Source organism: Oncorhynchus kisutch, linkage group LG13 (assembly GCF_002021735.2).
Source record: "Oncorhynchus kisutch isolate 150728-3 linkage group LG13, Okis_V2, whole genome shotgun sequence".
NCBI lineage: Eukaryota > Metazoa > Chordata > Actinopteri > Salmoniformes > Salmonidae > Oncorhynchus > Oncorhynchus kisutch.
The window spans coordinates 48,887,905-48,913,528 of NC_034186.2; the positions used below are offsets into that span (position 1 = coordinate 48,887,905).

At 42.1% G+C, this 25,624-nt stretch overlaps 1 protein-coding gene across 13 annotated transcripts in view; it reads left to right on the forward strand.

Annotated features, from left to right (window-relative positions):
* Positions 1-22,881, forward strand: part of LOC109902247 (polycomb protein SCMH1) — a 44,594-nt gene extending 21,713 nt beyond the window's left edge. For 9 of the 13 annotated variants that reach the window (XM_031786455.1, XM_031786461.1, XM_031786452.1 and 6 more), the window contains 9 exons: positions 8,724-8,959; positions 9,231-9,407; positions 9,514-9,640; positions 9,878-10,078; positions 10,363-10,530; positions 10,714-10,839; positions 17,330-17,461; positions 17,677-17,810; positions 20,582-22,881. In XM_031786455.1, coding sequence (XP_031642315.1) covers positions 8,724-8,959; positions 9,231-9,407; positions 9,514-9,640; positions 9,878-10,078; positions 10,363-10,530; positions 10,714-10,839; positions 17,330-17,461; positions 17,677-17,810; positions 20,582-20,710 — 1,430 coding nt within the window. In that variant the 3' untranslated portion in view covers positions 20,711-22,881. The remainder of the gene's footprint in view (positions 1-8,723; positions 8,960-9,230; positions 9,408-9,513; positions 9,641-9,877; positions 10,079-10,362; positions 10,531-10,713; positions 10,840-17,329; positions 17,462-17,676; positions 17,811-20,581) is intronic. The other 4 variants (XM_031786449.1, XM_031786462.1, XM_031786460.1 and 1 more) reach the window with 4 other exon arrangements.
* The last annotated feature ends 2,743 nt before the right edge of the window (positions 22,882-25,624 follow it).

Sequence of the window (25,624 nt, forward strand, 5' to 3'; positions counted from 1 at the left end):
TATGTTTTCTTCGATAATGTGCATATTTATATCCAACAATCTCAGTTTACATTGGCACCTTACGTGCAGTAATGTTTTGATTTCAAAACATCCGGTGATTTTGCAGAAATACTACTAATAAACATTGATAAAAGATACTAGTGTTATTCACAGAATTAAAGATAGACTTCTCCTTAATGCAACCGCTGTGTCAGATTTCAAAAAAACTTTACGGAAAAGCATAATCTGAGAACGGCGATCAGAACCCAAAACAGCCAGAGGAATAGCCACCATTTTGGAATCAACAAAGTTAGAAACAACACCATAAATATTCACTTACCTTTGATGATCTTCATCAGAAGGCACTCCCAGGAATCCCAGTTCGACAATAAATGACTGATTTGTTCCATAAAGTTCCATAATTTTTGTCCAAATAGCCACTTGTTAGCGTGTTCAGCCCAGTAATCCATCTTCATGAGGCGCGAGCATTTCATCCAGACAAAAACTCAAAGTTCCATTACAGTCCTTTAGAAACATGTCAAACGATGTATGGAATCAATCGTTAGGATGTTTTTAACATAAAACATCAATAATGTTCCAACCGGAGAATTCCTTTGTCTTCAGAAAGGTACTGGAACGAGAGGTAACTCTGTCGGGAGCGCGCGTCATGAGACCGAGGCACTATGCCAGACCACTGACTCAAACAGGTCTCATAAGCCCCTCCTTTATAGAGGAATCCTCATTCAAGTTTCAAAAGACAGGTGACTTCTAGTGGAAGCCCTAGGAAGTGCAACCTCATCCATATCTCAATGTGTACTCAGTAGGCCAAGCTTTGAAAAACTACAAACCCATTTCCTGGTTGGATTTTTCTCAGGTTTTCGCCTGCCATATGAGTTCTGTTATACTCACAGACATCATTCAAACATTTTTAGAAACTTCCGAGTGTTTTCTATCCAATACTAATAATAATATGCATATATTAGCATCTGGGACAGAGTAGGAGGCAGTTCACTCTGGGCACGTTATTCATCCAAATGTGAAAATTCTGCCCCCTATCCCAAAAAGGTTAAGCCTTCTTGGGTACAGGAACAATGGTGGCCATCTTCAAGCATGTGGGGACAGCAGACTGGGATAGGGAGAGATTGAATATGTCCGTAAACACACCAGCCAGCTGGTATGCGCAGTTTCTGAGGACATGGCAAGGGATGCTGTCTGGGCTGGCAGCCTTGAGAGGGTTAACACGTTTAAATGTCATACTCACGTCGGCCATGGAGAAGGAGGGGGGTGGGCCCTCAGTCCTTGGTAGCGGGCCGCGTCGGTGGCACTGTATTATCCTCAAAGCAGGCAAATAAGGTGTTTAGTTTGTCTGGAAGCAAGCACCCAACACCTTCTTTTCCACAAGCTTGTGACAGAATCGCTGGCTGAGTAAAGGAAAAGCGCTGGAGTGGTTCTGTGGGCTGCGTGACCAGATTGTCGGTTTTCTCAGAAAAAGCTAAATATGTGCAGCAGCTGACCACCTTCGCATTCTGGAAAATGAGGATTTCCTCTCCGTTCTGTTTTTGGCTGACTTGTTTTGTCACTTTAAACGGGTTAAATCTGCAGTTAATACAAGGAAGAGGGAAAACAGTCTTGGACATGGTGGAAAAACTTGAGGCCTTTACTAGGAAGTTTGAGTAGTTCGATTTTGACTTTTCATCTGGAAGGCTTACACACGTTGAAGAATCAGGAGTGCCATGTCCCTGAATGCGTTTTGGGTGGCAAGCTCAGAGGAATACAGCACAGTAAGGAAACTTGCATTTTATGTGCTAACAATGTTTGGATCAACTTACACCTGCGCGTCCTATTTTTCCTCTGTGAACGCAATCTAGACTCACGACAGAAACTGGATTTCACAAGTCAATCAAGGACTGCCTGCGTATCAAAATCACATCCAGCTCATCCACCATCAACAAGATCATGTCCGAGGATAAATGCAACTTTTCCCATTGAGTAAGTAACTTAGTAGCCTATATGACTTAGCAAATACTAAGTACTTATCCAAGGCTCTCATGCTGACAGTATTTTCTGTTCTGTCATTACAGGATCAGGCTATCCCGAGACATTCAGACATTTGCAGACGTCACCTTTTTTTCTTTACATTATTGTTTTATGTAGGATGCTACATTTTTGTCCAGTTGCCATTGTAAGCAGGCCCAATTGGAAAAACGTCCACTTCTATTAGGCCACATTTATTTCAAGCCATAGCCTACCTCAGCCAAGTTATTTTATGTAAGGCTCGGAAGAGAGCCTCTTGTTTATAAAGTCAAATTAAAATGAAGATATATATTCCTGTGCGCCACATGCATAACAAGTTAGCTAGGTTATAATTTCAACACCAGGCGCTGTTCACCTCCTATTGATTGCGCTGCGGTCACAGCTTTACATTTCAGTACCACAAAATGGTCCGTTGACTGTCTCTTCTCCAAATGAATGTTAAAATGTAACTTTTGCGTTATTTAGGTGGGTTAACTTCCTTCTTTTTGCATCGCGGGTCTGATGGGGGTGTGTCGGATAAGGTGGAGGCGATATTATCCATAACTAGCCTCAAGCACTTCATGATGACGTAAGTGCTACTGGGCGATAGTAATTTAGTTCAGTTACCTTCACTTTCTTTTTGCAATTGTGGACAACAGACTGGGATAGGGAAAGACTGAATATGTCCGTAAACACACCAGCCAGCTGGTCTGCACATGTTCTGGTTGTATTGCTACACCATCCAAAGCCTAATTAATAACTTCACCATGCTCAAAGGGATATTCAGTGTTTGCTTTGTAAAAATATTGGTGCCCTTCTTTGCAAGGCATTGGAAAGGTCCTTAGTCTTTTTGGTTGAATCTGTGCTTAGAATTCACTACTCAACTGAGGGATCTTAAAGATAATTGAGTGTGTGAGGTACATTCACTATATATACAGAAGTATGTGGACAACCCCTTCAAATTAGCGGATTCTACACCCGTTGCTGACAGATTTATAAAATCGAGCACACTGCCATGCAATCTCCATACACAAACATTGGCAGTAGAATGGCCTTACTGAAGAGGTCAGTGGCTTTCAACGTGGCACCGGCATAGGATGCCACCTTTCCAACAAGTCAGTTCATCAAATTTCTACCCTGCTAGAGCTGCCCTGGTCAACTGTATGTGCTGTTATTGTGAAGTGGGAAAGTCTAGGAGCAACAACGGCTCAGCCACAAAGTGGTAAGCCACACAAGCTCACAGAACGGGACCGCCGAGTGCTGAAGCGCGTAGCACGTAAAAACCGTCTGTCTTCGGTGGCAGCACTCGCTACCGAGTTCCAAAGTGCCTCACTTCATAAAATGGGTTTCCATGGCAGAGCAGCTGCACACAAGCCTAAGATCACCATGCGCAATGCCAAGCGGTGTAAAGCTCGCCATTGGACTCTGGAGCAGTGGAAACTGGTTCTCTGGAGTAATGAATCACGCTTCACCATCTGGCAGTCGGAAGAACGAATCTGGGTTTGGCGGATTCCAGGAGAACGCTACCTACCCCAATTTATAGTGCCAACTGTAAAGTTTGGTGTAAGAGGATTAATGGTCTGGGGCTGTTTTAAATGGTTAGGGCTAGGCCCCTTAGTTCCAGTGAAGGGAAATCGTAACGCTACAGCATACAACGACATTCTAGACGATTCTGTGCTTCCAACTTTGTGGCAACAGTTTGGGGAAAGCCCTTTCTTGTTTCAGCATAACAACGCCTCCATGCACAAAGCGAGGTCCATACAGAAATGGTTTGTCGAGATCAGTGTGGAATAACTTGGCTGGCCTGCACAGAGCCCTGACCTCAACCCCATCGAACACATTTTGGATGAATTTCAACGCTGACTTCGCGCCAGACCTAATCGCCCAATATCAGTGCCTGACCTCACTAATGCTCTTGTGCCTGAATGGAAGCAAGTCCCCGCAGCAATATTCCAACATCTAGCCTTTGCCTGAAAAGTGGAGGCTGTTATAGCAGCAAAGGGGGGACCAACTCCATATTAATGCCCATGATTTTCGAATGAGATGTTCGACGAGCAGATGTCCACATACTTTTGGTCATGTAGTGTAGATGGTGTAGTCATTCAAAAATCATGTCACCCCCAATTATTGCACACAGACTGAGTCCATGCAAACTATTATGTGATTTATTAAGCACATTTTTACACCTGAATTTATTTAGGCTTGCCATAAAAAATGTATACTTACAGTGCCTTGCGAAAGTATTCGGCCCCCTTGAACTTTGCAACCTTTTGCCACATTTCAGGCTTCAAACATAAAGATATAAAACTGTATTTTTTTGTGAAGAATCAACAACAAGTGGGACACAATCATGAAGTGGAACGACATTTATTGGATATTTCAAACTTTTTTAACAAATCAGAAAGTGAAAATTTGGGCGTGCAAAATTATTCAGCCCCTTTACTTTCAGTGCAGCAAACTCTCTCCAGAAGTTCAGTGAGGATCTTTGAATGATCCAATGTTGACCTAAATGACTAATGATGATAAATACAATCCACCTGTGTGTAATCAAGTCTCCGTATAAATGCACCTGCACTGTGATAGTCTCAGAGGTCCGTTAAAAGCGCATAGAGCATCATGAAGAACAAGGAACACACCAGGCAGGTCCGAGATACTGTTGTGAAGAAGTTTAAAGCCGGATTTGGATACAAAAAGATTTCCCAAGCTTTAAACATCCCAAGGAGCACTGTGCAGAGATCTACAGCTGAGGTGGGAGACTCTGTCCATAGGACAACAATCAGTCGTATATTGCACAAATCTGGCCTTTATGGAAGAGTGGCAAGAAGAAAGCCATTTCTTAAAGATATCCATAAAAAGTGTCGTTTAAAGTTTTCCACAAGACACCTGGGAGACACACCAAACATGTGGAAGAAGGTGCTCTGGTCAGATGAAACCAAAATTGAACTTTTTGGCAACAATGCAAAACGTTATAATTGGCGTAAAAGCAACACAGCTCATCACCCTGAACACACCAACCCCACTGTCAAACATGGTGGTGGCAGCATCATGGTTTGGGCCTGCTTTTCTTCAGCAGGGACAGGGAAGATGGTTAAAATTGATGGGAAGATGGATGGAGCCAAATACAGGACCATTCTGGAAGAAAACCTGATGGAGTCTGCAAAAGACCTGAGATGGAGATGGAGATGTGTCTTCCAACAAGACAATGATCCAAAACATAAAGCAAAATCTACAATGGAATGGTTCAAAAATAAACATCCAGGTGTTAGCATGGCCAAGTCAAAGTCCAGACCTGAATCCAATCGAGAATCTGTGGAAAGAACTGAAAACTGCTGGTCACAAACGGTCTCCATCCAACCTCACTGAGCTCGAGCTGTTTTGCAAGGAGGAATGGGAAAACATTCCAGTCTCTCGATGTGCAAAACTGATAGAGACATACCCCAAGCGACTTACAGCTGTAATCGCAGCAAAAGGTGGCGCTACAAAGTATTAACTTAAGGGGGCTGAATAATTTTGCACGCCCAATTTTTCAGTTTTTGATTTGTTAAAAAAGTTTGAAATATCCAATAAATGTCATTCCACTTCATGATTGTGTCCCACTTGTTGTTGATTCTTCACAAAAAATACAGTTTTATATCTTTATGTTTGAAGCCTGAAATGTGTCAAAAGGTCGCAAAGTTCAAGGGGGCCGAATACTTTCGCAAGGCACTGTATATAACCAAGATGTTTTTGTTATTTATTTTGTGTTAATTTGTTGTAATTTATAAAATGTTCTTTTCACTTTGACATTAAGAGTATTTTGTGTAGATTTGTGACAAAAAAAATCACAATATAATCCATTTTAATGCCTCTTTGCAACGCCACAAAATGTGAAGGAAATCCAAGTGGGGGTGAATACATATGATAGGCACTGTGTCTCATGTGTCCATGAGTATATTTATAACCTGCAGACTTTATGTTGGTGCGTGCCATTATGGGTGTGTGTATTTTACAAACCTGGGTTCAAATACTATTTCAAATGTCTCAATTACTTTCACATACATTCAATGTACCTCTGGTCTCTTGGCAGCTCCCACCAGCCCAGTCCAAGCTCTTCTCTGTCCTTTCACCACAATGGTGGAACCAGCTTCCCCCTGAATCTAGAACAGCATTGTATTTTCTTCCCGAAAACATGTGAAACCCTACCTCTTCAGAGTATCTTCTAAATTACTAAAATGTAAGTGAATTAAGTATTCTAATATATTATATTTGTAGTTGAATATTTCAATGTATTTTAATGTATTTGGAAATGACTCAAATACACTCCCATGCATTTAACCCAGGTATTTGAAAATAGTATTTGAAATAAGTATTTGGAAATAATAAATGAGTTTTATTTTTTTTATTTTTTTACAAATAACCATTCAAATAATCAAATAAAAGTAATTGTTTTAATCTGTGTATTTGAAAATACTCAAACAGAAAAAGTATTTTTAAATACCAGATACTCAAATACACATGTATTTGAACCCAGGTCTGGTATATTGCCCCACAGGCTAAGTCATGTGTTAAGTGCGAGTGTCCGCATTGTATCACTCATTGCAAGTTCTGCCATTGATATCTATCTCAGTGAAGAATTCTCTCAATTCTATCCAAAGGGCTTATTGGCATGAGAAACATACTGTATGTTTACATTGTCAAAGCAAGTGAATCTATAATAAACAAAAGTAAAATAAACAATCAGAAAAGAACGGTAAATATTGACTCACAAAAGTTTCAAAAGAGTAGAGACATTTAAAATGTTATATTATAGTTATGTAATGGAGTTGTAACAATGTACAAAAGGGAACAATAAATAAACAGAAATATGGGTTGTATTTACAATGGTGGTTGTTCTTAACTTGTTGCCCTTTTTCTTGTGGCAACAGGTCACACATCTTGCTGCTGTGATGGCACACTGTGGTATTTCACCTAATAGATATGGGAGTTAATAAAAAATTTGATTTGTTTTCGAATTCTTTGTAGGTCGGTGTAATCTGAGGGAAATATGTGTCTCTATGGTCATACATTTGTCAGAAGGTTAGGAAGTGCAGCTCGGTGTCCACCTCATTTTGTGCGCAGTGTGCACATAGCCCACAAAATGAGGTGGAAACCGAGCTGCACTACCTAAAGTCAGGTCTGCCTACGGTGGCCTCTCAATAGCAAGGCTATGCTCACTGAGTCTGTACATAGTCAAATCTTTCCTTAATTTTGGGTCAGTCACGGTGGTTAGGCATTCTGGGCCAAATAGCATTGCAGTTTGCTCAGTTGTTTTGTAAATTCTTTCTAATGTGTCAAGTAATTATTGTTATGTTTTCTCATGATTTGGTTGGGTCTAGTTGTGTTGCTGTCCTGGGGCCCTGTGGGGTGTGTTTGTGTTTGTGAACAGAGCCCCAGGACCAACTTGCTGAGGGGACTCTTCTCTTCTTCATCTCTCTATAGGTGATGGTTTTGTTATGGAAAGTTTGAAAATCATGACTGGGGTTATTGATACACCATCCAAAGTGTAATTAATAACTTTGCCATCCTCAAAGGGATATTCAATGTCTGCTTTTTAACATTTTTTTTTTACCTATCTACCAATAGGTGCCCTTTGCGAGGCATTGGAAAATCTTGGTCAGTGGTTTTGGTGGTTGAATCTGTGTTTGAAATTCACTGCTCGACTGAGGGACCTTACAATTATCTGTATGTGTGGGGCACAGAGATGTATTCATTTAAAATAATGTTAAACACTATTATTGCACACATGCAACTTATTATGTGACTTGTTAAGCAAATGTTTTACTCCTGAACTTATTTAGGCTTGCCATAACAAAGGGGTTGAATACTTATTGACTCAAGACATTTCAGCTTTTCATTTTTTTGTTACCTGTGGTGCTGATGTTTAAGCTGAGGCAGGTATAGTTTGTTGTGTGCTCTAGGTCAACGGTGTCTAGATTGGAATTTGTATATGTAGTCCTGGCAACACTCTTTCTCCCTCTGTCTCTCTTCCTTCCCTATGAAGGCAGGGCAGTAAAATAGTGTAACACATAAGTGTGTAACACAACTTGCCCCTTTGTTCCACAGTTGAAAGCAAACTGGGTCACCATGGCCCTCCTTAACACAAAAGCTGTCTGGTTCTATGTGCACTTGTGTGTGGCCGGGTCTACAACTCCTGCTGTGTTGTTAGAGGCATTACTTGATCAGTGGCTGTTTATGTCATGATTTTGATTAATTTGCTGCTCTTTCCTGGTTTGTTATGTGTTATTGTGTATTACCAAACAGTCATGGGGTCAATTTGATGCTACTTCCCGAGTCTGACATTCATTGTTTCCTGCCAAGTGTAACGGATGTGAAACGGCTAACTTAGTTAGAGGTGCGCGCTAAATAGCGTTTCAATCAGTGACGTCACTTGCTCTGAGACCTTGAAGTAGTAGTTCCCCTTGCTCTGCAAGGGCCGCGGCTTTTGTGGAGCGATGGGTAACGATGCTTCGTGGGTGACTGTTGTTGATGTGTGTAGAGGGTCCCTGGTTCGCGCCCGGGTATGGGCGAGGGGACGGTCTAAAGTTATACTGTTACACAGGCAGCATTTGAATGAAAGAAGGAAATAATGAATTACATAACTTGAATGAATATCTCTAGACTAGAGGATAAATTGCATTTGTTTGATTCCTTAACATCCTATTTGAACTTTTTGTTTTTACACTCCCCCTATCTCTTTCTCTCTCTGGGGACAGCAGTGGTACCCAAGACCCTCGGTTGCCTTTCAGACGGTAGCGAGGGAACAGCCATGCACCCCATGCCAGGACAGCCGCCTGGCCAACGGGGACGCAAGCCAGGCTGCAGGAAAGCCAAGCTGACAGGGCCCTGGGGGCAGAAGGGGGCCGGAGTAGGACAACAGGCCCCCCTGTCCGGAAAGGGACTGGAGCCTATCAAGGTCCCCAAGAAGAGAGGCCCCAAACCGGGGAGTAAGGTACAGACCAAGGACCCGGGTTGGGTAGGGTGGGTGGAGTAGGGTTGGGTGGGTGGGGTAGGGTGGGTGGGGTAGGGTTGTATGTTTCATCCTGTGTCACAGCATCGAAATAGTATTTTATAATAACCTTATTGGTCAAAAGTTTAACTAAAGTCAAGAATTCACTTCTATTCTAATTCCACTGCTACTGAGAAAAGTAACGTTTTCCCTCCAATTAACAACTAGAGTGGTTGACTTGACCCTAACAGTGTCTTCTCACCTCTGTGTTTAGTTGGGCTGGGCGAAGAGAGAAGGCTGGCTGGAGGGTGCCATGGCAGGCCCAGGGCGACCCGTGTCCCGGCCCAGAGGGAGGCTGCCAGCCAACTGGACCCAGAGGATGGTCCTGCAGGAGGGACAAGCGGAGTCTATCAAGATCCCCAAAAAGAGAGGGCCCAAGCCCGGCAGCAAGGTAACCACACACACACACAATTATATATTTTTTAGGTTTTTATGGATGAGGGCATACCACTGCCACTAAACATTGTGTATATGTGTGTGTGTGTCTGTGTGAACAGAGAAAACAGCGGGTGGTGCCCAACCCCGTGCCCGTTTCCCCCAACAGCAGTATGCCAGAGCCAGACACCAGCACGGTGGCTCTGGACAACGCCACCATCCCCAGCGCCGCCTTGCATGCTGCCACAGGTAAACACACACAAAATAATACTTCGTCCCTGCAAATAATACTCATATGGATTTCTGTGGAGCGCAATGCAACTTTTATTATGAATACTTGTATGCCCTCTGACATCCTTGTGAGTCAATAATCCATGAAAATGCATTAAGTCTGCCTTTTTCAGCCGGAGTGGTATACACGCTGAATGTTTGATGCCTCTGTGTTTGTGTCCGTGAACTGCCTGCATCTACCTACGTGTCCCACAGTGTGTGTCTACCTGAACAAGTATGGGAAGGTGGGACCCCACTTGGACGGGCGGCGGGTACAGCAGCTGCCCGACCACGTTGGTCCAGGCCGGGCTTCCTCGGTGCTACAGCAGTGTGTCCAGGCCTGTGTGGACTGTGCCCACAACCAGAGCTCTGTCTTCTCCTGCCTCAAGCCAGGTCACGGGGGAGAGGTCATATCAGGTAAGGTCTGGGACTGGTACCTGCTTTCTGTATGGGCTATTTTCTCTATACACTTTATTAGAAGTTTGCTTATAGAGATAATCAAATAGTCTTTGCATTTCCTTAAAAAATAAGATTTTTCCTTCATTTATTTCAAGCCTCCCTGTGCACTACAGACTGGTAGATCCTTTTTCTTCCTGAAATTGATCAAACCATAGCTCTATATCTCCTATTCACTTGGCATTGCTGCTAAATGTGAGGAACAGTATTGGCTGTCTGAGCCTAACCCTCTGTGTCCCATGCAGCCCACTTCGACCACCATCACCATACCCTCACCCTGCCCACGGTCAACAGCGTCACGCACGTCCTGCACTTCCTGGAGAAACTCTGTCACAACCTCTACTGTGACCCTCTGTTTGGGAGCCAGCCCATCCCTAGAGGGGGCCTGCATTACGACAGCCATGCCTACCCAGGTCAGCACACACACACACACTGTACTGGGGCATAACCATGGCTTTTCTGTTGATTCAGGACAGAAAAGGGTTGTCTTTCTTTTTGGCCTTTTCAACATTGTAACAGTGTCAATTTGAGTCAAGTATGTATGTATTTACTTTTCACTCCTCACTGTTTCTCTTTTCTGATACGACTCCCTCCAGAAAGGAGAAGTTTTAGGGAGGGCCTCACGACGGGTCCAGGAAGAGGCTCCAAGCGGTTCCTTCAAGAATCCTACAACAGCCCCCTCCCCCACAAGCTGGCCAAAAACCTCTGCCTCTCCTCGGAAGGTACAGCTCCTTAGGAACTCCTTAGGAAATCCTTAACGCTTCATTTAAAATAACTTGATTGATAAAAATAGAAACATGCACCTTTATTTTTTTTATTTATTTGACCTTTATTTAACCAGGTAGGCAAGTTGAGAACAAGTTCTCATTTACAATTGCGACCTGGCCAAGATAAAGCAAAGCAGTTCGACAGATAAAACGACAGAGTTACACATGGAGTAAAAACAAACATACAGTCAATAATGCAGTATAAACAAGTCTATATACAATGTGAGCAAATGAGGTGAGAAGGGAGGTAAAGGCAAAAAAGGCCAAGATGGCAAAGTAAATACAATATAGCAAGTAAAATACTGGAATGGTAATGGGACAAACAAATGGAAAACAAATGGAAAACATTTGTGCACAAACAAAAACTCTTATTTTAGGAGGTCAGCCAGTTTTTATTTTAGGGTGTAGCTAGGACTGTGTAGGTCAGCCAGTTTTTATTTTAGGGTGTAGCTAGGACTGGAGGTCAGCCAGTTTTTATTTTAGGGTGTAGCTAGGACTGGAGGTCAGCCAGTTTTGTAATGCAAAAGTCTGACGGGTCTCACGGTAATTGACCATTAATTAACAGCAACACGTTTAGCATCTCCAGATAGGCCTCCACGAATACAAGCTGCATACCAGCCACATACAAGCTGCATACCAGCCACATACAAGCTGCATACCAGCCACATGTCTTTGGAACATCTACATTTTAAAAATGTACATGTTCCCAAAGGCTCGCGCATCAGCAGCTTGTATCTTGTCAGCTAAGTGAACAAGCCTACAGCCTGTGGCATGGAGCATAGCCAGATAACATACAGTATGCCAACTCACATTCTGTTCTTCGGAAATGCATTTTCTTCAAATCATAATGTTTCTTTAGACCTGACTATAATGGATTTATAGTGATGGTGTATATTCAATTTAATATACACCAATAAGAAACATGATATGAAGAAAATGTATTTCTGAAGAACAGAATGTGAGTTGGCATACTGTATGTTATCTGGCTATGCTCCATGCCACAGGCTGTAGGCTTGTTCACTTAGTTGACAAGACATGCATAAGTCCCGTGCCATTATTTTGTATTATGATTTTATATAATTGAACTTAAATAAAGTAGAAAGGATATTTTTCCCATTCCAGAGCGAGTGCGCATATGAAGTGCTTATGTTGAGCGTAAAAGTGAACCTTTGAAACAGTCACGCACGTTATTATACGTTAGGTTTAGTTATTTGGCAACTGTAGTTGTGACTGATACAAACCTTAGAATGTCTTACAAATCCAAACATATGCGACTATAGGCTGTTTATGATTTGAGAAAGTCGTACAAAAAAGTTTGCACTGTTTCTTGCCTCAGACTGCACAGTTGTTCTCTCATATTTTTACCCATCAGACTATTCTCAATTTAATCTCATCTTTACTAATATGTACAATTTGTTTAGATTTAGAATGGCTCAATATCAAATGGGCAGGGGGAAAAGTACATGTCATCTGCATGCACTCGAATGGAGGCCGTGCACTTTCCCGCCAATACGTTTTTCAATGATGCCTGGTAGGCTACTTCAGTTTTATAGCAGAGGCAAGCAAAATCTGTTTGGGAACATTGATGGTACCATGTTTCCACTACAAAACATATTTCACTAAACTGTTGACAGCCCCTCTGCACGCTCTAGAAAGGAATAAAGGAGAGATGGGACGAGATGGAAACGATGGTGGTGAGGTAGTCTGTATAGCGAAAGGTAATATCACCCAATTTAGTTATGAAAATATAAAAATTCCCTATTAACTGGATAATCAAATACAAATTCACTCTAATTATAGGCTTATCTGTAAACAGCCCTGCACAACCCTCAGCATCGCCTAGGGCTATATATTCTCTCCCAGACTCGTTGATAGACATTTTGGAGCGTCCATAAGGTAACCAGTCCATCCAGTATGCATAATAATACAGTCCACACTCAAAGGCGATTACTCAAATTTGTATAGGCTAGACCAATTGAATCCTACAGACGAAGAACCATATATGTGACAATTTTTCCATTTTAAGATAATCAGTTATTTTTATATTATTAATTGTGTGTACCACATTAGGTCAATGTGATGTGTCAATATGCATGTCCATTATGCAGGTCTCTAAGGTCAATATTACAAAACGTTCAGAAAACCATTCTCTTTGTGTTTAACACTATGATCAGCAATTAAGTTGTGAATTGCGTTATACCCATGCTAAAGGCAAGAAATGTCCTTCTGCACTGAGGTGACAGCAGTAAATAAGTATTAACTGCTTAGAGTTCATGCTAAATGTGGTGACAGAGAGACACTGTATATTGTAATGAATAAAAAAAGGGAATCAAGATCAAATGAATACTCACATACTGTATGTGATGACTTATTTGTTTTTAATTCATTCAGATTAAAAAAGGTTCAAATGATCACACACAAAATAATTATCAACAGAACACATTGTACATAACATTTTCTACACTAAGGAACAACATCTTAAAATTAAATTAATTCAATATATTGTGCTGGTTCAAATCATACACAAATTGATTCACATAGAAAACACCTACGATACATTTCATTTCCTACAATAGGGGTGACATGTCTTCTGAAATGTATACAGATTCAATACAGTATACAGGTTCAGGGGATCATAAACTCACAGAAAAAACGGTTAATTATGTAGCTTGGTTTAACAACAAATGATTCACTCTGCAGTGATTCATAAAAAGAGCGTGCAGCAGCTGGCAAGTAGTTGAGCATGGTCATCAGATCTTGGTACTTGTTTTTTTTGATGGGCAGAGGACTCTCATATGCTCAAAGGGTAGTGGCTTGAAAAATAGGGAGGTTGAGGTATAGCTCCTTGTTTTGGTTTGGAGATCAGCCACGATTTCCATCCCTCAAATAGACTGTGGCTCTGTCTGGTGTACAGATTCCAAGGATCCTCAACTGAAATTAGAACAGAAACATTTTAAGTTCCTGACATCAATAACAACTTTCACAGTCAAGCAATTGGATATTTTATTGTTAGAACAACATGTTGCATGTTGATGGGATGTTAGTAAACTATTTTCTGTGCAATACCTGTGACTTTTAACCACCTCACTGAGGGTGCTTGAGGACAGAATCTGGGAGGTGCCTGAAGTCTTCACATTGCATCCTCATCACCTTGAATGGTTTTGCTGGTTGTGCTTCAAGTATCATCTTTGAAACATCATCAGGTGTATGAAGGACTGACACCTTGCGCCTCTTCTCGATGGTGGCAAAAGATCGATCACAAGGAAGAAAAGAATGACCAGAGACCATGAACTTCTGCTCAACTTGGGTAAAGTAACCCATAGAGACGAGCATCGACATCAGATTGAGAATCCGCCAGTTGTTATTCTGCCCACAGCATCTGTCACTGAATATGATCAACTTGCGCACCTCTGGTTTGGTGAGTGGTGTGAATTTTGTCTTCACCCACTTCATTATGCAGCTTGCCACCTCAATGGACCCTCGGTGTGCAATCCCCTCATGCCAAACACACATGTATGCAGGATCTTCTTTTCCAAGTTATTGGATGCAAAAGTTAAAATTTGACAGCTGCCGCTGGTAGTAGACATTGGAGTGGGTCAGATTAGGGGTGTACATCACCCCCTGTAGATCCACAGAAATGACATGGCAGTCAGCATTGGCTTTAGCCCACTCAGTGTCACTTTGAAGCTGTGTGTAGGCCTTTTCGGCTTTTCGATGGTGCAACTCACTTTCAACTGCAATCTTCCTCTTCTCCTCTTCAGATGTTGCTGCTGACATCTTAGTGAAGAATGCGTCACATTTGCCACAGGTGTCACTCCTGGGTTGGCCGAAATTGAGACTCTGCTGTTTGAAAATGTCCCTATAAACCCAGAATTTTGCAGATGATGTGGTATTCTTCTCTTTGTAGAGTCGGTACATTCGCAACAAATTCAGATCAGGGCTGAGGTATTCTCTGTGTACATCCCCCTTCATCCGAGAGTAGTGGTTCTGGGTTCTTGGGAAAGATAGAATGTGCTCCTTGATGCCCTCTTTCACTGTAGCATGTATCCGATGTGGCCTGTAAGGAGACAACAAGGGGTTGTTAAACTTGTATTCTCTCAATGGTCTAGGGACCTGCCTTAGAGTGCAACTGTGTCGCTATAACCGGGGTACAAATCCCGGTCACGCCATTGCCGTTTGTGGCCGGGGGGTCCTGTAGGGCGGCGAGAATTAGGCCAGTGCTGTCCGGTGGGAGAGGGAAGGTAATCGGCACTCAGTCCTCAATGCTCAGGTGGTAGTTGGACAGCTTAGTTACCATCATTTTGTTTAAAAGTAATAAACATTTTTATATTTTTGTTTCAGAATTCGCTATTCATCCATTCGATACTCTATGTTAATGTTTAGAAAATTGTTTAGAGCACTGCTATAGTGAAATAATCCAGGCTGGAATCCATAGCGCATTACCTATATTGCTATGCTTCCCTCTTCCATCTTCTAAAGGAGACCTAGCCTCAGTAACCTGATCTGGAGACCCTGCAACCTCACCTGCCTCAGCTAACTTTTCCTGAATAACCTGACCAAAACAATTACATTTCAATTAGCAGGTTATTAAAAACTAGTACAGAGAATACAATATGTTTGTAATTGATATTCATATAGACATTAATTCATATTTTCACTTGCCTGAAGACGGCTGTTGGTTAGCTGGAACACAGACATGAAAGTAACCTTGCACACATTCAATCTCTAGCCTGCTTGCTGTACATGGTATTTGAAGGTTTGTTTCCATCGTTTGTTCTCCTTTGTATCCTCAGGTTTACGTCTCCGTTTCACCTCATGCTGCAATAAAAATTGACAATGATGTATTCAGAATTTAATATACTATAGCACATTCAGGATATTGCTTGATGAGGACCTCCATCTTTCACACACTCCCAATCTATACACAGAATGAGTTTGTATTGCACCATTGTGTAACACAGCACTTTTAGAGTTAACGTTAATGTACGTATCATTACTGTCAAAGTTAAACTATGCAATTGTTCAATATAGCTATTATAAAAATAGGCGTTTTGTCTTATTTCTAACCTGTTCTAAGCCGGAGAGAATCAACGCTTGTTGTTTCTCGTATGGGACAGTGTAGAAACTGTTGAACAGATGCAGCTTGCGTTCATCAATCAACTTTCCACAATCCTTTCTGCACGTCGTGGAACACGCTCTTCCCTGCAGGATACAGTGTAACTAGCTAGCTACTGTAGCCATGTCGAATCATCCGGTGGATGGAGAAAAAGTAGCTAGCTATGTTTCTTCTATAATCTAGCAATAACATTTGTAACGATAATGTATGAGTTAGTAGCCAACGAACTTTAGCTAATATGTTTTCTCTATAGTTACAAATTAGACAACCCAGAACATACATGTTAGTTACTGTACTCTATAGCTAGCTAGCTTGATTGTTTGATATACGGTTCTTCCACATACCTCTTTTGGACAGCTTTTCCCAGTTTTTTCTTGACCCTTACGATTTGTATAGGGTTTTCCCGCATCCCGTAAGATCTTCCTTTGCCTGTCTTTCCATTATTTTAGTTTTGTTTTACGTTTCTTTCCCACATTTCTGTGATTTTCATCAGCAACAGAAAGGTTGTGCGCTTGTCCGTCCATTCTGAGTGGTGCACATAAACGGTTATTCCACGAGAGCCTATCTTTACATTTAAAATGATTGTTAATTAGCGCGTGGAAAGCTTGTGAAACCGGTTCACTATAGAAAAATGGTGTCCAATAATGATTTTTCATGTATATCTCTTTTTTTTTAAATGTCACATATATGGTTCTTCGTCTGTAGGATTCAATTATGTACCAAAGACATCTTAAATAAGTTGTATGTTTTTTTGCCATGTGTAACATGTGGTAGGCTATGTATTGTGTAACGGCACAATCATCATTTTAATTCAGGTATTTTTCGGGCTTGGGCTCATAAACTAATGCATATGTATAAGCTCTAAAATGCGTATTGGTGTTTTGAATGAATCATCACCTTAGAAGCGCTATCCATTTTGTTATGTTAGGCTTTGAAACAACATCCACAACAACAATGTTTTACACTCAGTTTCAACCTGCTGTTGAACTTCTTTCTTCAAATTGATCATCACAGTGAGGTGAGTTTTAAAAGCATAATACTGTTTTGATACTGTTTTGATAGCAAGTGTTTGATGTGATTTTCGATATCATTTGCATTTATGTCAGAGTGGTTAGAGGGACATAAGAGATTACCAAGACTCAACAGTCGCATGGAATTTTACTGCGGTCAGACCTCAAGACTGCCGGTGTAGCGGTAATACGGTCACCGCAACAGCCCTGAGTGTAGCCAGTAATGTCCCACTAAGCAAACTTTTTGACTACCGTTAAACTACAGGCTACAGGTGTGTCACTTGGGCCTTGTCATTGACTCTCCTCCATGTTGTTCCAGGTGAGCCTTTCCTCATGGAGAATGGTGTAGGGGGGTCGGAGCACTTAAAGAAGAGCCCCCTGTCCCCAGGCTCGACAGGGCAGCCTCTGAGCCTGCGGTTCCCCACCAAGTTGCTACATCTCAACTCTTCAGGTAGGGGATCATCTTTAATGCAGTGCATGACATTAAAGGCAAAAATTATGTTGTTCAGTGGAATTATTTTTCCATTTTTAGTGAAGCAAATTTATGGATTGTGTATGGCTTTACGGAAACACTTTAGATGGATATGCTCGTCATTCCATAATAACAAACCCCACTGGTGACTAATGTTCCTCTGTATCTCTACTCTGACCCGCCATCCGACACAGGCTCTCAGCGTTTCAGAGAGTGCCCCCGGCCCAGTGGCCAGGACCCCAACCTGTGGACGGTAGAGGACGTCATGCAGTTCATCAGAGACATAGACCCTCTACTGGCCCCCCACGCAGATCTCTTCAGAAAACACGTATGTATCTACAGAATTGAATAGAACAGTAGTATCCTATTGCATCTCTATGTACACATGTCAGCCTGACCGCACAATCAGCATAGAAGGACACTTACAGTGCATTCGGAAAGTATTCACCCCCCTTGACTTTTTCCACATTTTGTGAAGTTGCAGCCTTACTAAAATGTATTAAATCATTTCCCCCCCCCTAATCAAGCTACACACAATACTCCATAATGACAAAGCAAAAACAGGTTTTTATGAACATTTAGCAAATTCATTAAAACATATTTTTTTAAAGACAGATACAGTGGGGCAAAAAAGTATTTAGTCAGCCACCAGTTGTGCAAGTTCTCCCACTTAAAATGATGAGAGAGGCCTGTCATTTTCATCATAGGTACACTTCAACTATGACAGACAAAATGAGAAGAAAAAAATCCAGAAAATCACATTGTAGGATTTTTAATGAATTTATTAGCAAATTTTGGTGGAAAATAAGTATTTGGTCACCTACAAACAAGCAAGATTTCTGTCTTTCACAGACCTGTAACTTCTTCTTTAAGAGGCTCCTCTGTCCTCCACTCGTTACCTGTATTAATGGCACCTGTTTGAACTTGTTGTCAGTATAAAAGACACCTGTCCACAACCTCAAACAGTCACACTCCAAACTCCACTATGGCCAAGACCAAAGAGCTGTCAAAGGACACCAGAAAGAAAATTGTAGACCTGCACCAGGCTGGGAAGACTGAATCTTCAATAGGTAAGCAGCTTGGTTTGAAGAAATCAATTGTGGGAGCAATTATTAGGAAATGGAAGACCACTGATAATCTCCCTCGATCTGGGGCTCCACGCAAGATCTCACCCCGTGGGGTCAAAATGATCACAAGAACGGTGAGCAAAAATCCCAGAACCACACGGGGGGACCTAGTGAATGACCTGCAGAGAGCTGGGACCAAAGTAACAAAGCCTACCATCAGTAACACACTACGCCGCCAGGGACTCAAATCCTGCAGTGCCAGACGTGTCCCCCTTGCTTAAGCCAGTACATGTCCAGGCCCGTCTGAAGTTTGCTAGAGAGCATTTGGATGATCCAGAAGAAGATTGGGAGAATGTCATATGGTCAGATGAAACCAAAATATAACTTTTTGGTAAAAACTCAACTCGTCGTGTTTGGCGGACAAAGAATGCTGAGTTGCATCCAAAGAACACCATACCTACTGTGAAGCATGGGGGTGGAAACATCATGCTTTGGGGCTGTTTTTCTGCAAAGGGACCAAGACGACTGATCCGTGTAAAGGAAAGAATGAATGGGGCCATGTATCGTGAGATTTTGAGTGAAAACCTCCTTCCATCAGCAAGAGCATTGAAGATGATACGTGGCTGGGTCTTTAAGCATGACAATGATCCCAAACACACCGCCCGGGCAACGAAGGAGTGGCTTCGTAAAATAAGCATTTCAAGGTCCAGGAGTGGACTAGCCAGTCTCCAGATCTCAACCCCATAGAAAATCTTTGGAGGGAGTTGAAAGTCTGTGTTGCCCTACAACAGCCCCAAAACATCACTGCTCTAGAAGAGATCTGCATGGAGGAATGGGCCAAAATACCAGCAACAGTGTGTTAAAACCTTGTGAAGACTTACAGAAAACGTTTGACCTCTGTCATTGCCAGCAAAGGGTATATGAGGGTTAACGGACCAGTATTGAGAAACTTTTGTTATTGACCAAATACTTATTTTCCACCATAATTTGCAAATAAATTCATTAAAAATCCTACATTGTGATTTTCTGGATTTTTCTTTTTTTCATTTTGTCTGTCATAGTTGAAGTGTACCTATGATGAAAATTACAGGCCTCTCTCGTCTTTTTAAGTGGGAGAATTTGCACAATTGGTGGCTGACTAAATACTTTTTTGCCCCACTGTAAGTATTCAAACCCTTTACTCAGTACTCAAGTCTTCTTGGGTATGACGCTACAAGCTTGGCACACCTGTATTTAGGGAGTTTCTCCCATTCTTCTCTGCAGATCCTCTCAAGCTCTGTCAGGTTGGATGGGGAGCGTCGCTGCACAGCTATTTTCAGGTCTCTCCAGAGATGTTCGATTGAGTACAAGTTTGGGCTCTCGCAGGGCCACTCAAGGACATTCAGAGACGTGTCCCGAAGCCACTCCTGAGTCTTGGTGGTTCCAAACTTATTTTATTTAAGAATGATGGAGGCCACTGTGTTCTTGGGGACCTTGATGCTGCAGAATTGTTTTGGTAATCCTTCCCAGATCTGTCCTGTCTTGGAGCTGGGTTGGTTTTTGCTCTGGCATGCACTGTCAGCTGTGGGACTTTGCCAGCAAAAGGAATTATATAGACAGGTGTGTGCCTGTCCAAATCATGTCCAATCAATTGAATTTACCACAGGTGGACTCCAATCAAGTTGTAGAAACATCCCAAGGATGACCAATGGAAACAGGATGCACCTGAGCTCAATTTTGAGTCTCATAGCGAAGGGTCTGAATACTTATGTAAATATAAGGTATACTGTTTTTGTTTTTTAATACATTTGCAAACATTTATAAAATCTGTTTTTGCTTTGTCATTATGCGGTATTGTGTGTAGATTGATGAGGGAAAAAATAATGTAATCCCTTCTAGAAGGGATTAAGGTCAAGGGATGTGAATACTTTCCGAATGCACTGTATGTTATGCCATTGTTTTTAGTGCAAGGAGTTTTTTATTCTTAAGTGTTTTGTTGAGTTTATAACCTCCATAGCAAATTCAAATATTATCCCACTCCTATGTGTTGCAGGAGATTGATGGCAAAGCCCTCCTGTTACTACGCAGCGACATGATGATGAAATACATGGGCTTGAAGCTCGGGCCTGCCCTCAAACTCACATTCCACATCGACAGGTTCAAACATGGACGCCCTTATTGAGCTCATCAGCGTCACCCCACCCCGCAACCCTGCTACTTCTACTCCCCCCCTCCTCTCCCCTCTACAGGATATAATGCACTGCATACTACTGGACTGACCTAGGCTACGATACTTAGTGTCATATATCCCCCTCCCTTTCCCTGCCGCATCTAAGAAGCCCTGTTGCGAACTTCTCTTATTTCGATTTTATTTCTGTTGTGTGGCACAATCCAGCCCTACGGCAGCATGGGATATTGGATATGCAGACTGACTGACTCGCCCACATATCCTCCTCATCCATCATGTTACTCGCCTGTTTTTCTATTCCATATTCTCTTACAACAACCGCTACCAATGATGCCCTCCCTGTGTGTAGCCATTTTTTACTGTAATGGCCATTTTAGGCCAGAGTTTTTATTACATCGTTTCTTTTTGTTTGATCAAGTACATTTCTTTTTTGTACCCTCCCTGAAAATAAGGACTTGCATTAAGCCATTTTCACCGTTTTGTATTAAATATGTATACTGAACAAAAATATAAATGCAACATGTAAAGGGTTGGTCCCATGTTTCATGGGCTGAAATAAAAGATCCCAGAAATGTTCCATACGCACAAAAGCTTATTTCTCTCAAATCCTTTTTAGTGAGCATTTTTTATTTGCCAAGATAATCCATCCAGGTGTAGCATATCAAGAAGCTGATTAAACAGCATGATCATTAACACAGATGCACCTTGTGCTAGGGACAGTAAAAGGCCACTCTAAAATGCACTGTTTTGCTACAGATGTCTCGTTTTGAGGGAGCGTTCAATTGGCTTGCTGACTGCAGGAATGTCCACCTATAGCTGTTGCCAGATAATTTAATGTTAATTTCTCTACCATACGCCGACCTCCAACGTAATTTTAGAGAATTTGTCAGTACGTCCGACTGGCCACACAACCGCAGACAACGTGTAACCACGCCAGCCCAGGACCTCCACATCTGACTTCTTCACCTGTAGGATCGTCTGAGACCAGCCACCCGGACAGCTGATGAAACTGTGGGTTTACACAACTGAAGAATTTCTGCACATTCTTGTCAGAAACCGTCTCAGGGTAGCTCATCTTTGTGCTCATCGTTCTCACCAGTGTCTTCACCTGACAGCGGTTATGCACCGTATCTGACTTCAGTAGGCAAATGCTCACCTTTGATGGTCACTAGCACGCTGGACAAGTGTGCTCTTCACAGATGAATCCCGGATTTCTACTGTACCGGGCAGATGGCAGATAGCGTGTGTGGTGTCATGTGGGCGAGCGGTTTGCTGATGTCATTGTGAACAGAGTGCCCCATGGTAGCATTGGGGTTAGGGTATGGACAGGCATAAGCTACGAACAACGAACACAATTGCATTTTATCGTGACGAAATCCTTAGGCCCATTGTCATGCCGTTCATCCGCCGCCATTACCTAATGTTTCAGCATGATAATGCACGGCCCCATGTCGCAAAGATCTGTACAGAGTTCCTGGAAGATGAAAATGTCCCAGTTCTTCCATGGTCTGCATACTCACCAGACATGTCACCCATTGAGCATGTTTGGGATGCTCTGGTTTGACGTGTACGACACTGTGTTCCAGTTCCCACCAATATCCAGCAACTTCGCACAGCCATTGAAGAGTGGGACAACATTCCACAGACCATAATCAACAGCTTGATCAACTCTGCGAAGGAGATGTCTCGCACTGCATGAGGCAAATGGTGGTCACACCAAATACTGACTGGTTTTATGATCCACGTCCCTACCTTCTTTTAAAGCTATCTGTATTGCCAGTCATGTGTAATCCATAGATTATGGCCTTTCCTTATATGAACTGTAACTTAGTAAAGTCTTTGAAATTGTTGCATGTTGCGTTTATATTTTTGTTCAGTGTCATTAATTCCAGAAAAAAAAACACTATGTTTCTCCCAGCTGTTTGGGAGTTGTTTGGAGGCATGGTTTTCAAACAGTATGACACACTACATTATCAAAACACATTATACAGTGCTGAAGAAATACTGACATGATAAACTTGCGTTTATCTTGTTATGGATGTTTACAATGACTCGTTATTTGTACTTTTTACATTTTTATACTATATTATTAGAGTTCATACATTGAGAGCTTTATCATACGCATTAATGTTCAATAAATATGTAATAAATGTTGGTATCTGTCAGTCATACTTTCTTAATTTGTAAACAGTATTGGCATAGCATTAAGTTACTTGTCCAACATCCACATAGCGGCTTTTGGGCAGTGTCGGAGTTGGAACTGTGTTAGAGCTGTCAAATCCACAAGAGGCTCCTGGCAGTATACCTAAAGCGCACATTGCCATTAAGATAAATCCCCATTAAGCCTTTTTTTTACAAGTTCGAACACTGGAATGTGAGGTAATTTACACCTCGATTATAGGCTGATAGAAGTCCTCATTTTGTTTAAGGATTTTAATTTGGAGTGTCATTTCTATATGGCCTACACTTTCTGGTTCTGAACTTCTAACACAAGTGGGACGGGTGTGCCTTCATGAAAATGATCAAGAACATCTCCACACAGTTACACCTTGGTTATCGACATTAATACTTGATCTGATTGAATCTAGGCCAAAGTCTCAAATTGAGTGAATAGCATGAAGAGTTATGCAGTAATTGTTTTTGTACATTTTCAGTTTTGGTATAGTGGCTCAAGATTAAGTAAATATTGAAATCATACTCTATTGCTCCAGGAAATGTTTGATGGATGACAATTGACCAACAGAGGGCAGGTGAGCTCCATCCATCCAGATTTACTCAGTCCTGTCTCCTTGATTCCTCTCCTTGAGGCTCAGGCACATGTTCTGCCATGAGTCATTTAGTCTGAATTGGAGACCCAACTTAACTCACAGTCATGTTATTTGCAGAGGGCATACTATTTGCATATGTTTTATTCATTTGAGGTGTCCCAAGTGATGCTACAAGTTAACTAGCCCATATGTTGTGTAACACCTGGGTGCTTATTGAATTTAGTACCTCTTTTCTGACTGGTGAGCTAGATTCTCCAAAGCAAATTGTAACATAATTCTTAAGTTTCCCTGACAAAATAGCTAGGAAAGTGATTTGAAGTGATGGTTATTCCAATGAATTAAACTGTGAATGAGAGTTAGGCCTGTATGCATGACGTATCGATTGCAGCAGAAGCATTATAAGTGCGGATGTAACCACATCCTCATTGCAAAAACAGGAAAGTGCATGTGAGGGTTAACGGACCAAACCCACTGAACCCACTGATCAGTGCCGATTAGGGAGGTTTGTGTATGTGCTTGCGTGCCTGTTAGTTAGACTTGTTCCTGAGTGTGTATTTGTGTGCCTGTGTGCAAGACAGTTATAACAAGATCAAGGCTATGTTATCAAGGCTATAGGCTATGTTTGTTGTCTAATAGTAGCCACGGTGTCATTCATGAGAAAAATAGCTATTTATAGATCTCCAGCTCCTTGCTCTTTATGTTGTGCTCACATCATGTGAGTTTCACAAACACTGAACAAACATGAGTGATTCAGGTTTTAACTACTGAGGGGGGATCACGTGACCCTTGAACGAGATGGCCGCGTGAACTAAGAGCTCCGCACAAGTAGTTTCCAATTCCTCATCTTACCTCCACTCCAAGTTTAAACTCCTTTAGCTTTAGAAAAAAAGTCATGGCGGCTACAAAAGGCAACACTACAGGTGACAAGAAGAAGCTAGCTTCAGAAAAAGCTAGCGCCGTTAGCCAGAAGCAAGAGGACCCGTCCCCCCCCCCCGAGGCCCAACGAATGCCAACCTCGCACTCTGTCGAATACATCCTTTCTGAGTTGAGATCCCAACGTACAGAACTCAACATTAAATTAGATGCCATTAACAGTGCGATAGGGGGCAAGGTGACAATCCTGGAAAACGCTTTGCCTGACATCAACAACAACCATAAACGCGGGGTGCCTGGACGAGGCAGAGGGGTGAATCCTATCCATGGAAAACTTATTGACAGATGCCATGGAAACAATAGCATATGCTAAAAAGAAAATAGAACATCTCGAAGAGAAAACAGAGGACCTGGAATATAGGGAGCGAAGGAATAATTGTGTTCTATTAAATCTGGGCAAAAAAGAAGAGGGAAACATGCCACTGATCCGCTACCTGCAAGACAAACTTCCCAAGTGGCTCCACCTGTCCACCGACAGGCCAATAGAACTCGAGAGAGGTCACCGAGCACTGAGTCCCCCACCAGCAGCCAGACAACTACCGATTCACCGACAAGGAATGAGTCCTACAGGCGGCGAAAATCAACACCATCACAGTGGGAAACGCAAAACTTACTTTACAACAGGACCTGTCAGCTGGAATACGCCGAAAGCGCTGAGAGTTTGACGAGGTGAAGAAATACTCCATTGACCGAGGCATCTTCAGGGGATTTAAATACCCAAACGAGCTCAGGATGCTTCACCAAGGAGCCCTGCGACACTTCAAAACTCCCAAAGAGGCGAAACGTTTTTTGAAAGACAGGATTGGTCAATGAGAAACAGACCAATGACTAAATGCGATTAATGCTATTACTAAAGACAACATATAGCCGATATCCAAAGACCCACCCGCCCCGCTAAATGTCATTATAGCCGTCCAATCTATATTTATTTTCCTTTAGCTGAGGGATAGGCTCTATAGCCTAACCTAGGCCGACTAACGTTTCGGCCTACTTTTATTTCCATCTTTTTGTTGCTATTATTACTTGTGGTTCCCTATGTCCCTTGGGGGAGGTATAGTAGTCTGGGCTATTGATTTTATTTTCTCCCTCTTTTAATGTGGTCTGGACGGGGGCTAGGTTGTCATTTACTCAATGCGGGGCGGAGAGGATTGAGGCATTTCTTTGGTGGGGAGACGTGCGTTGCTAACTTCCCGTTTTTTTGTGTGTT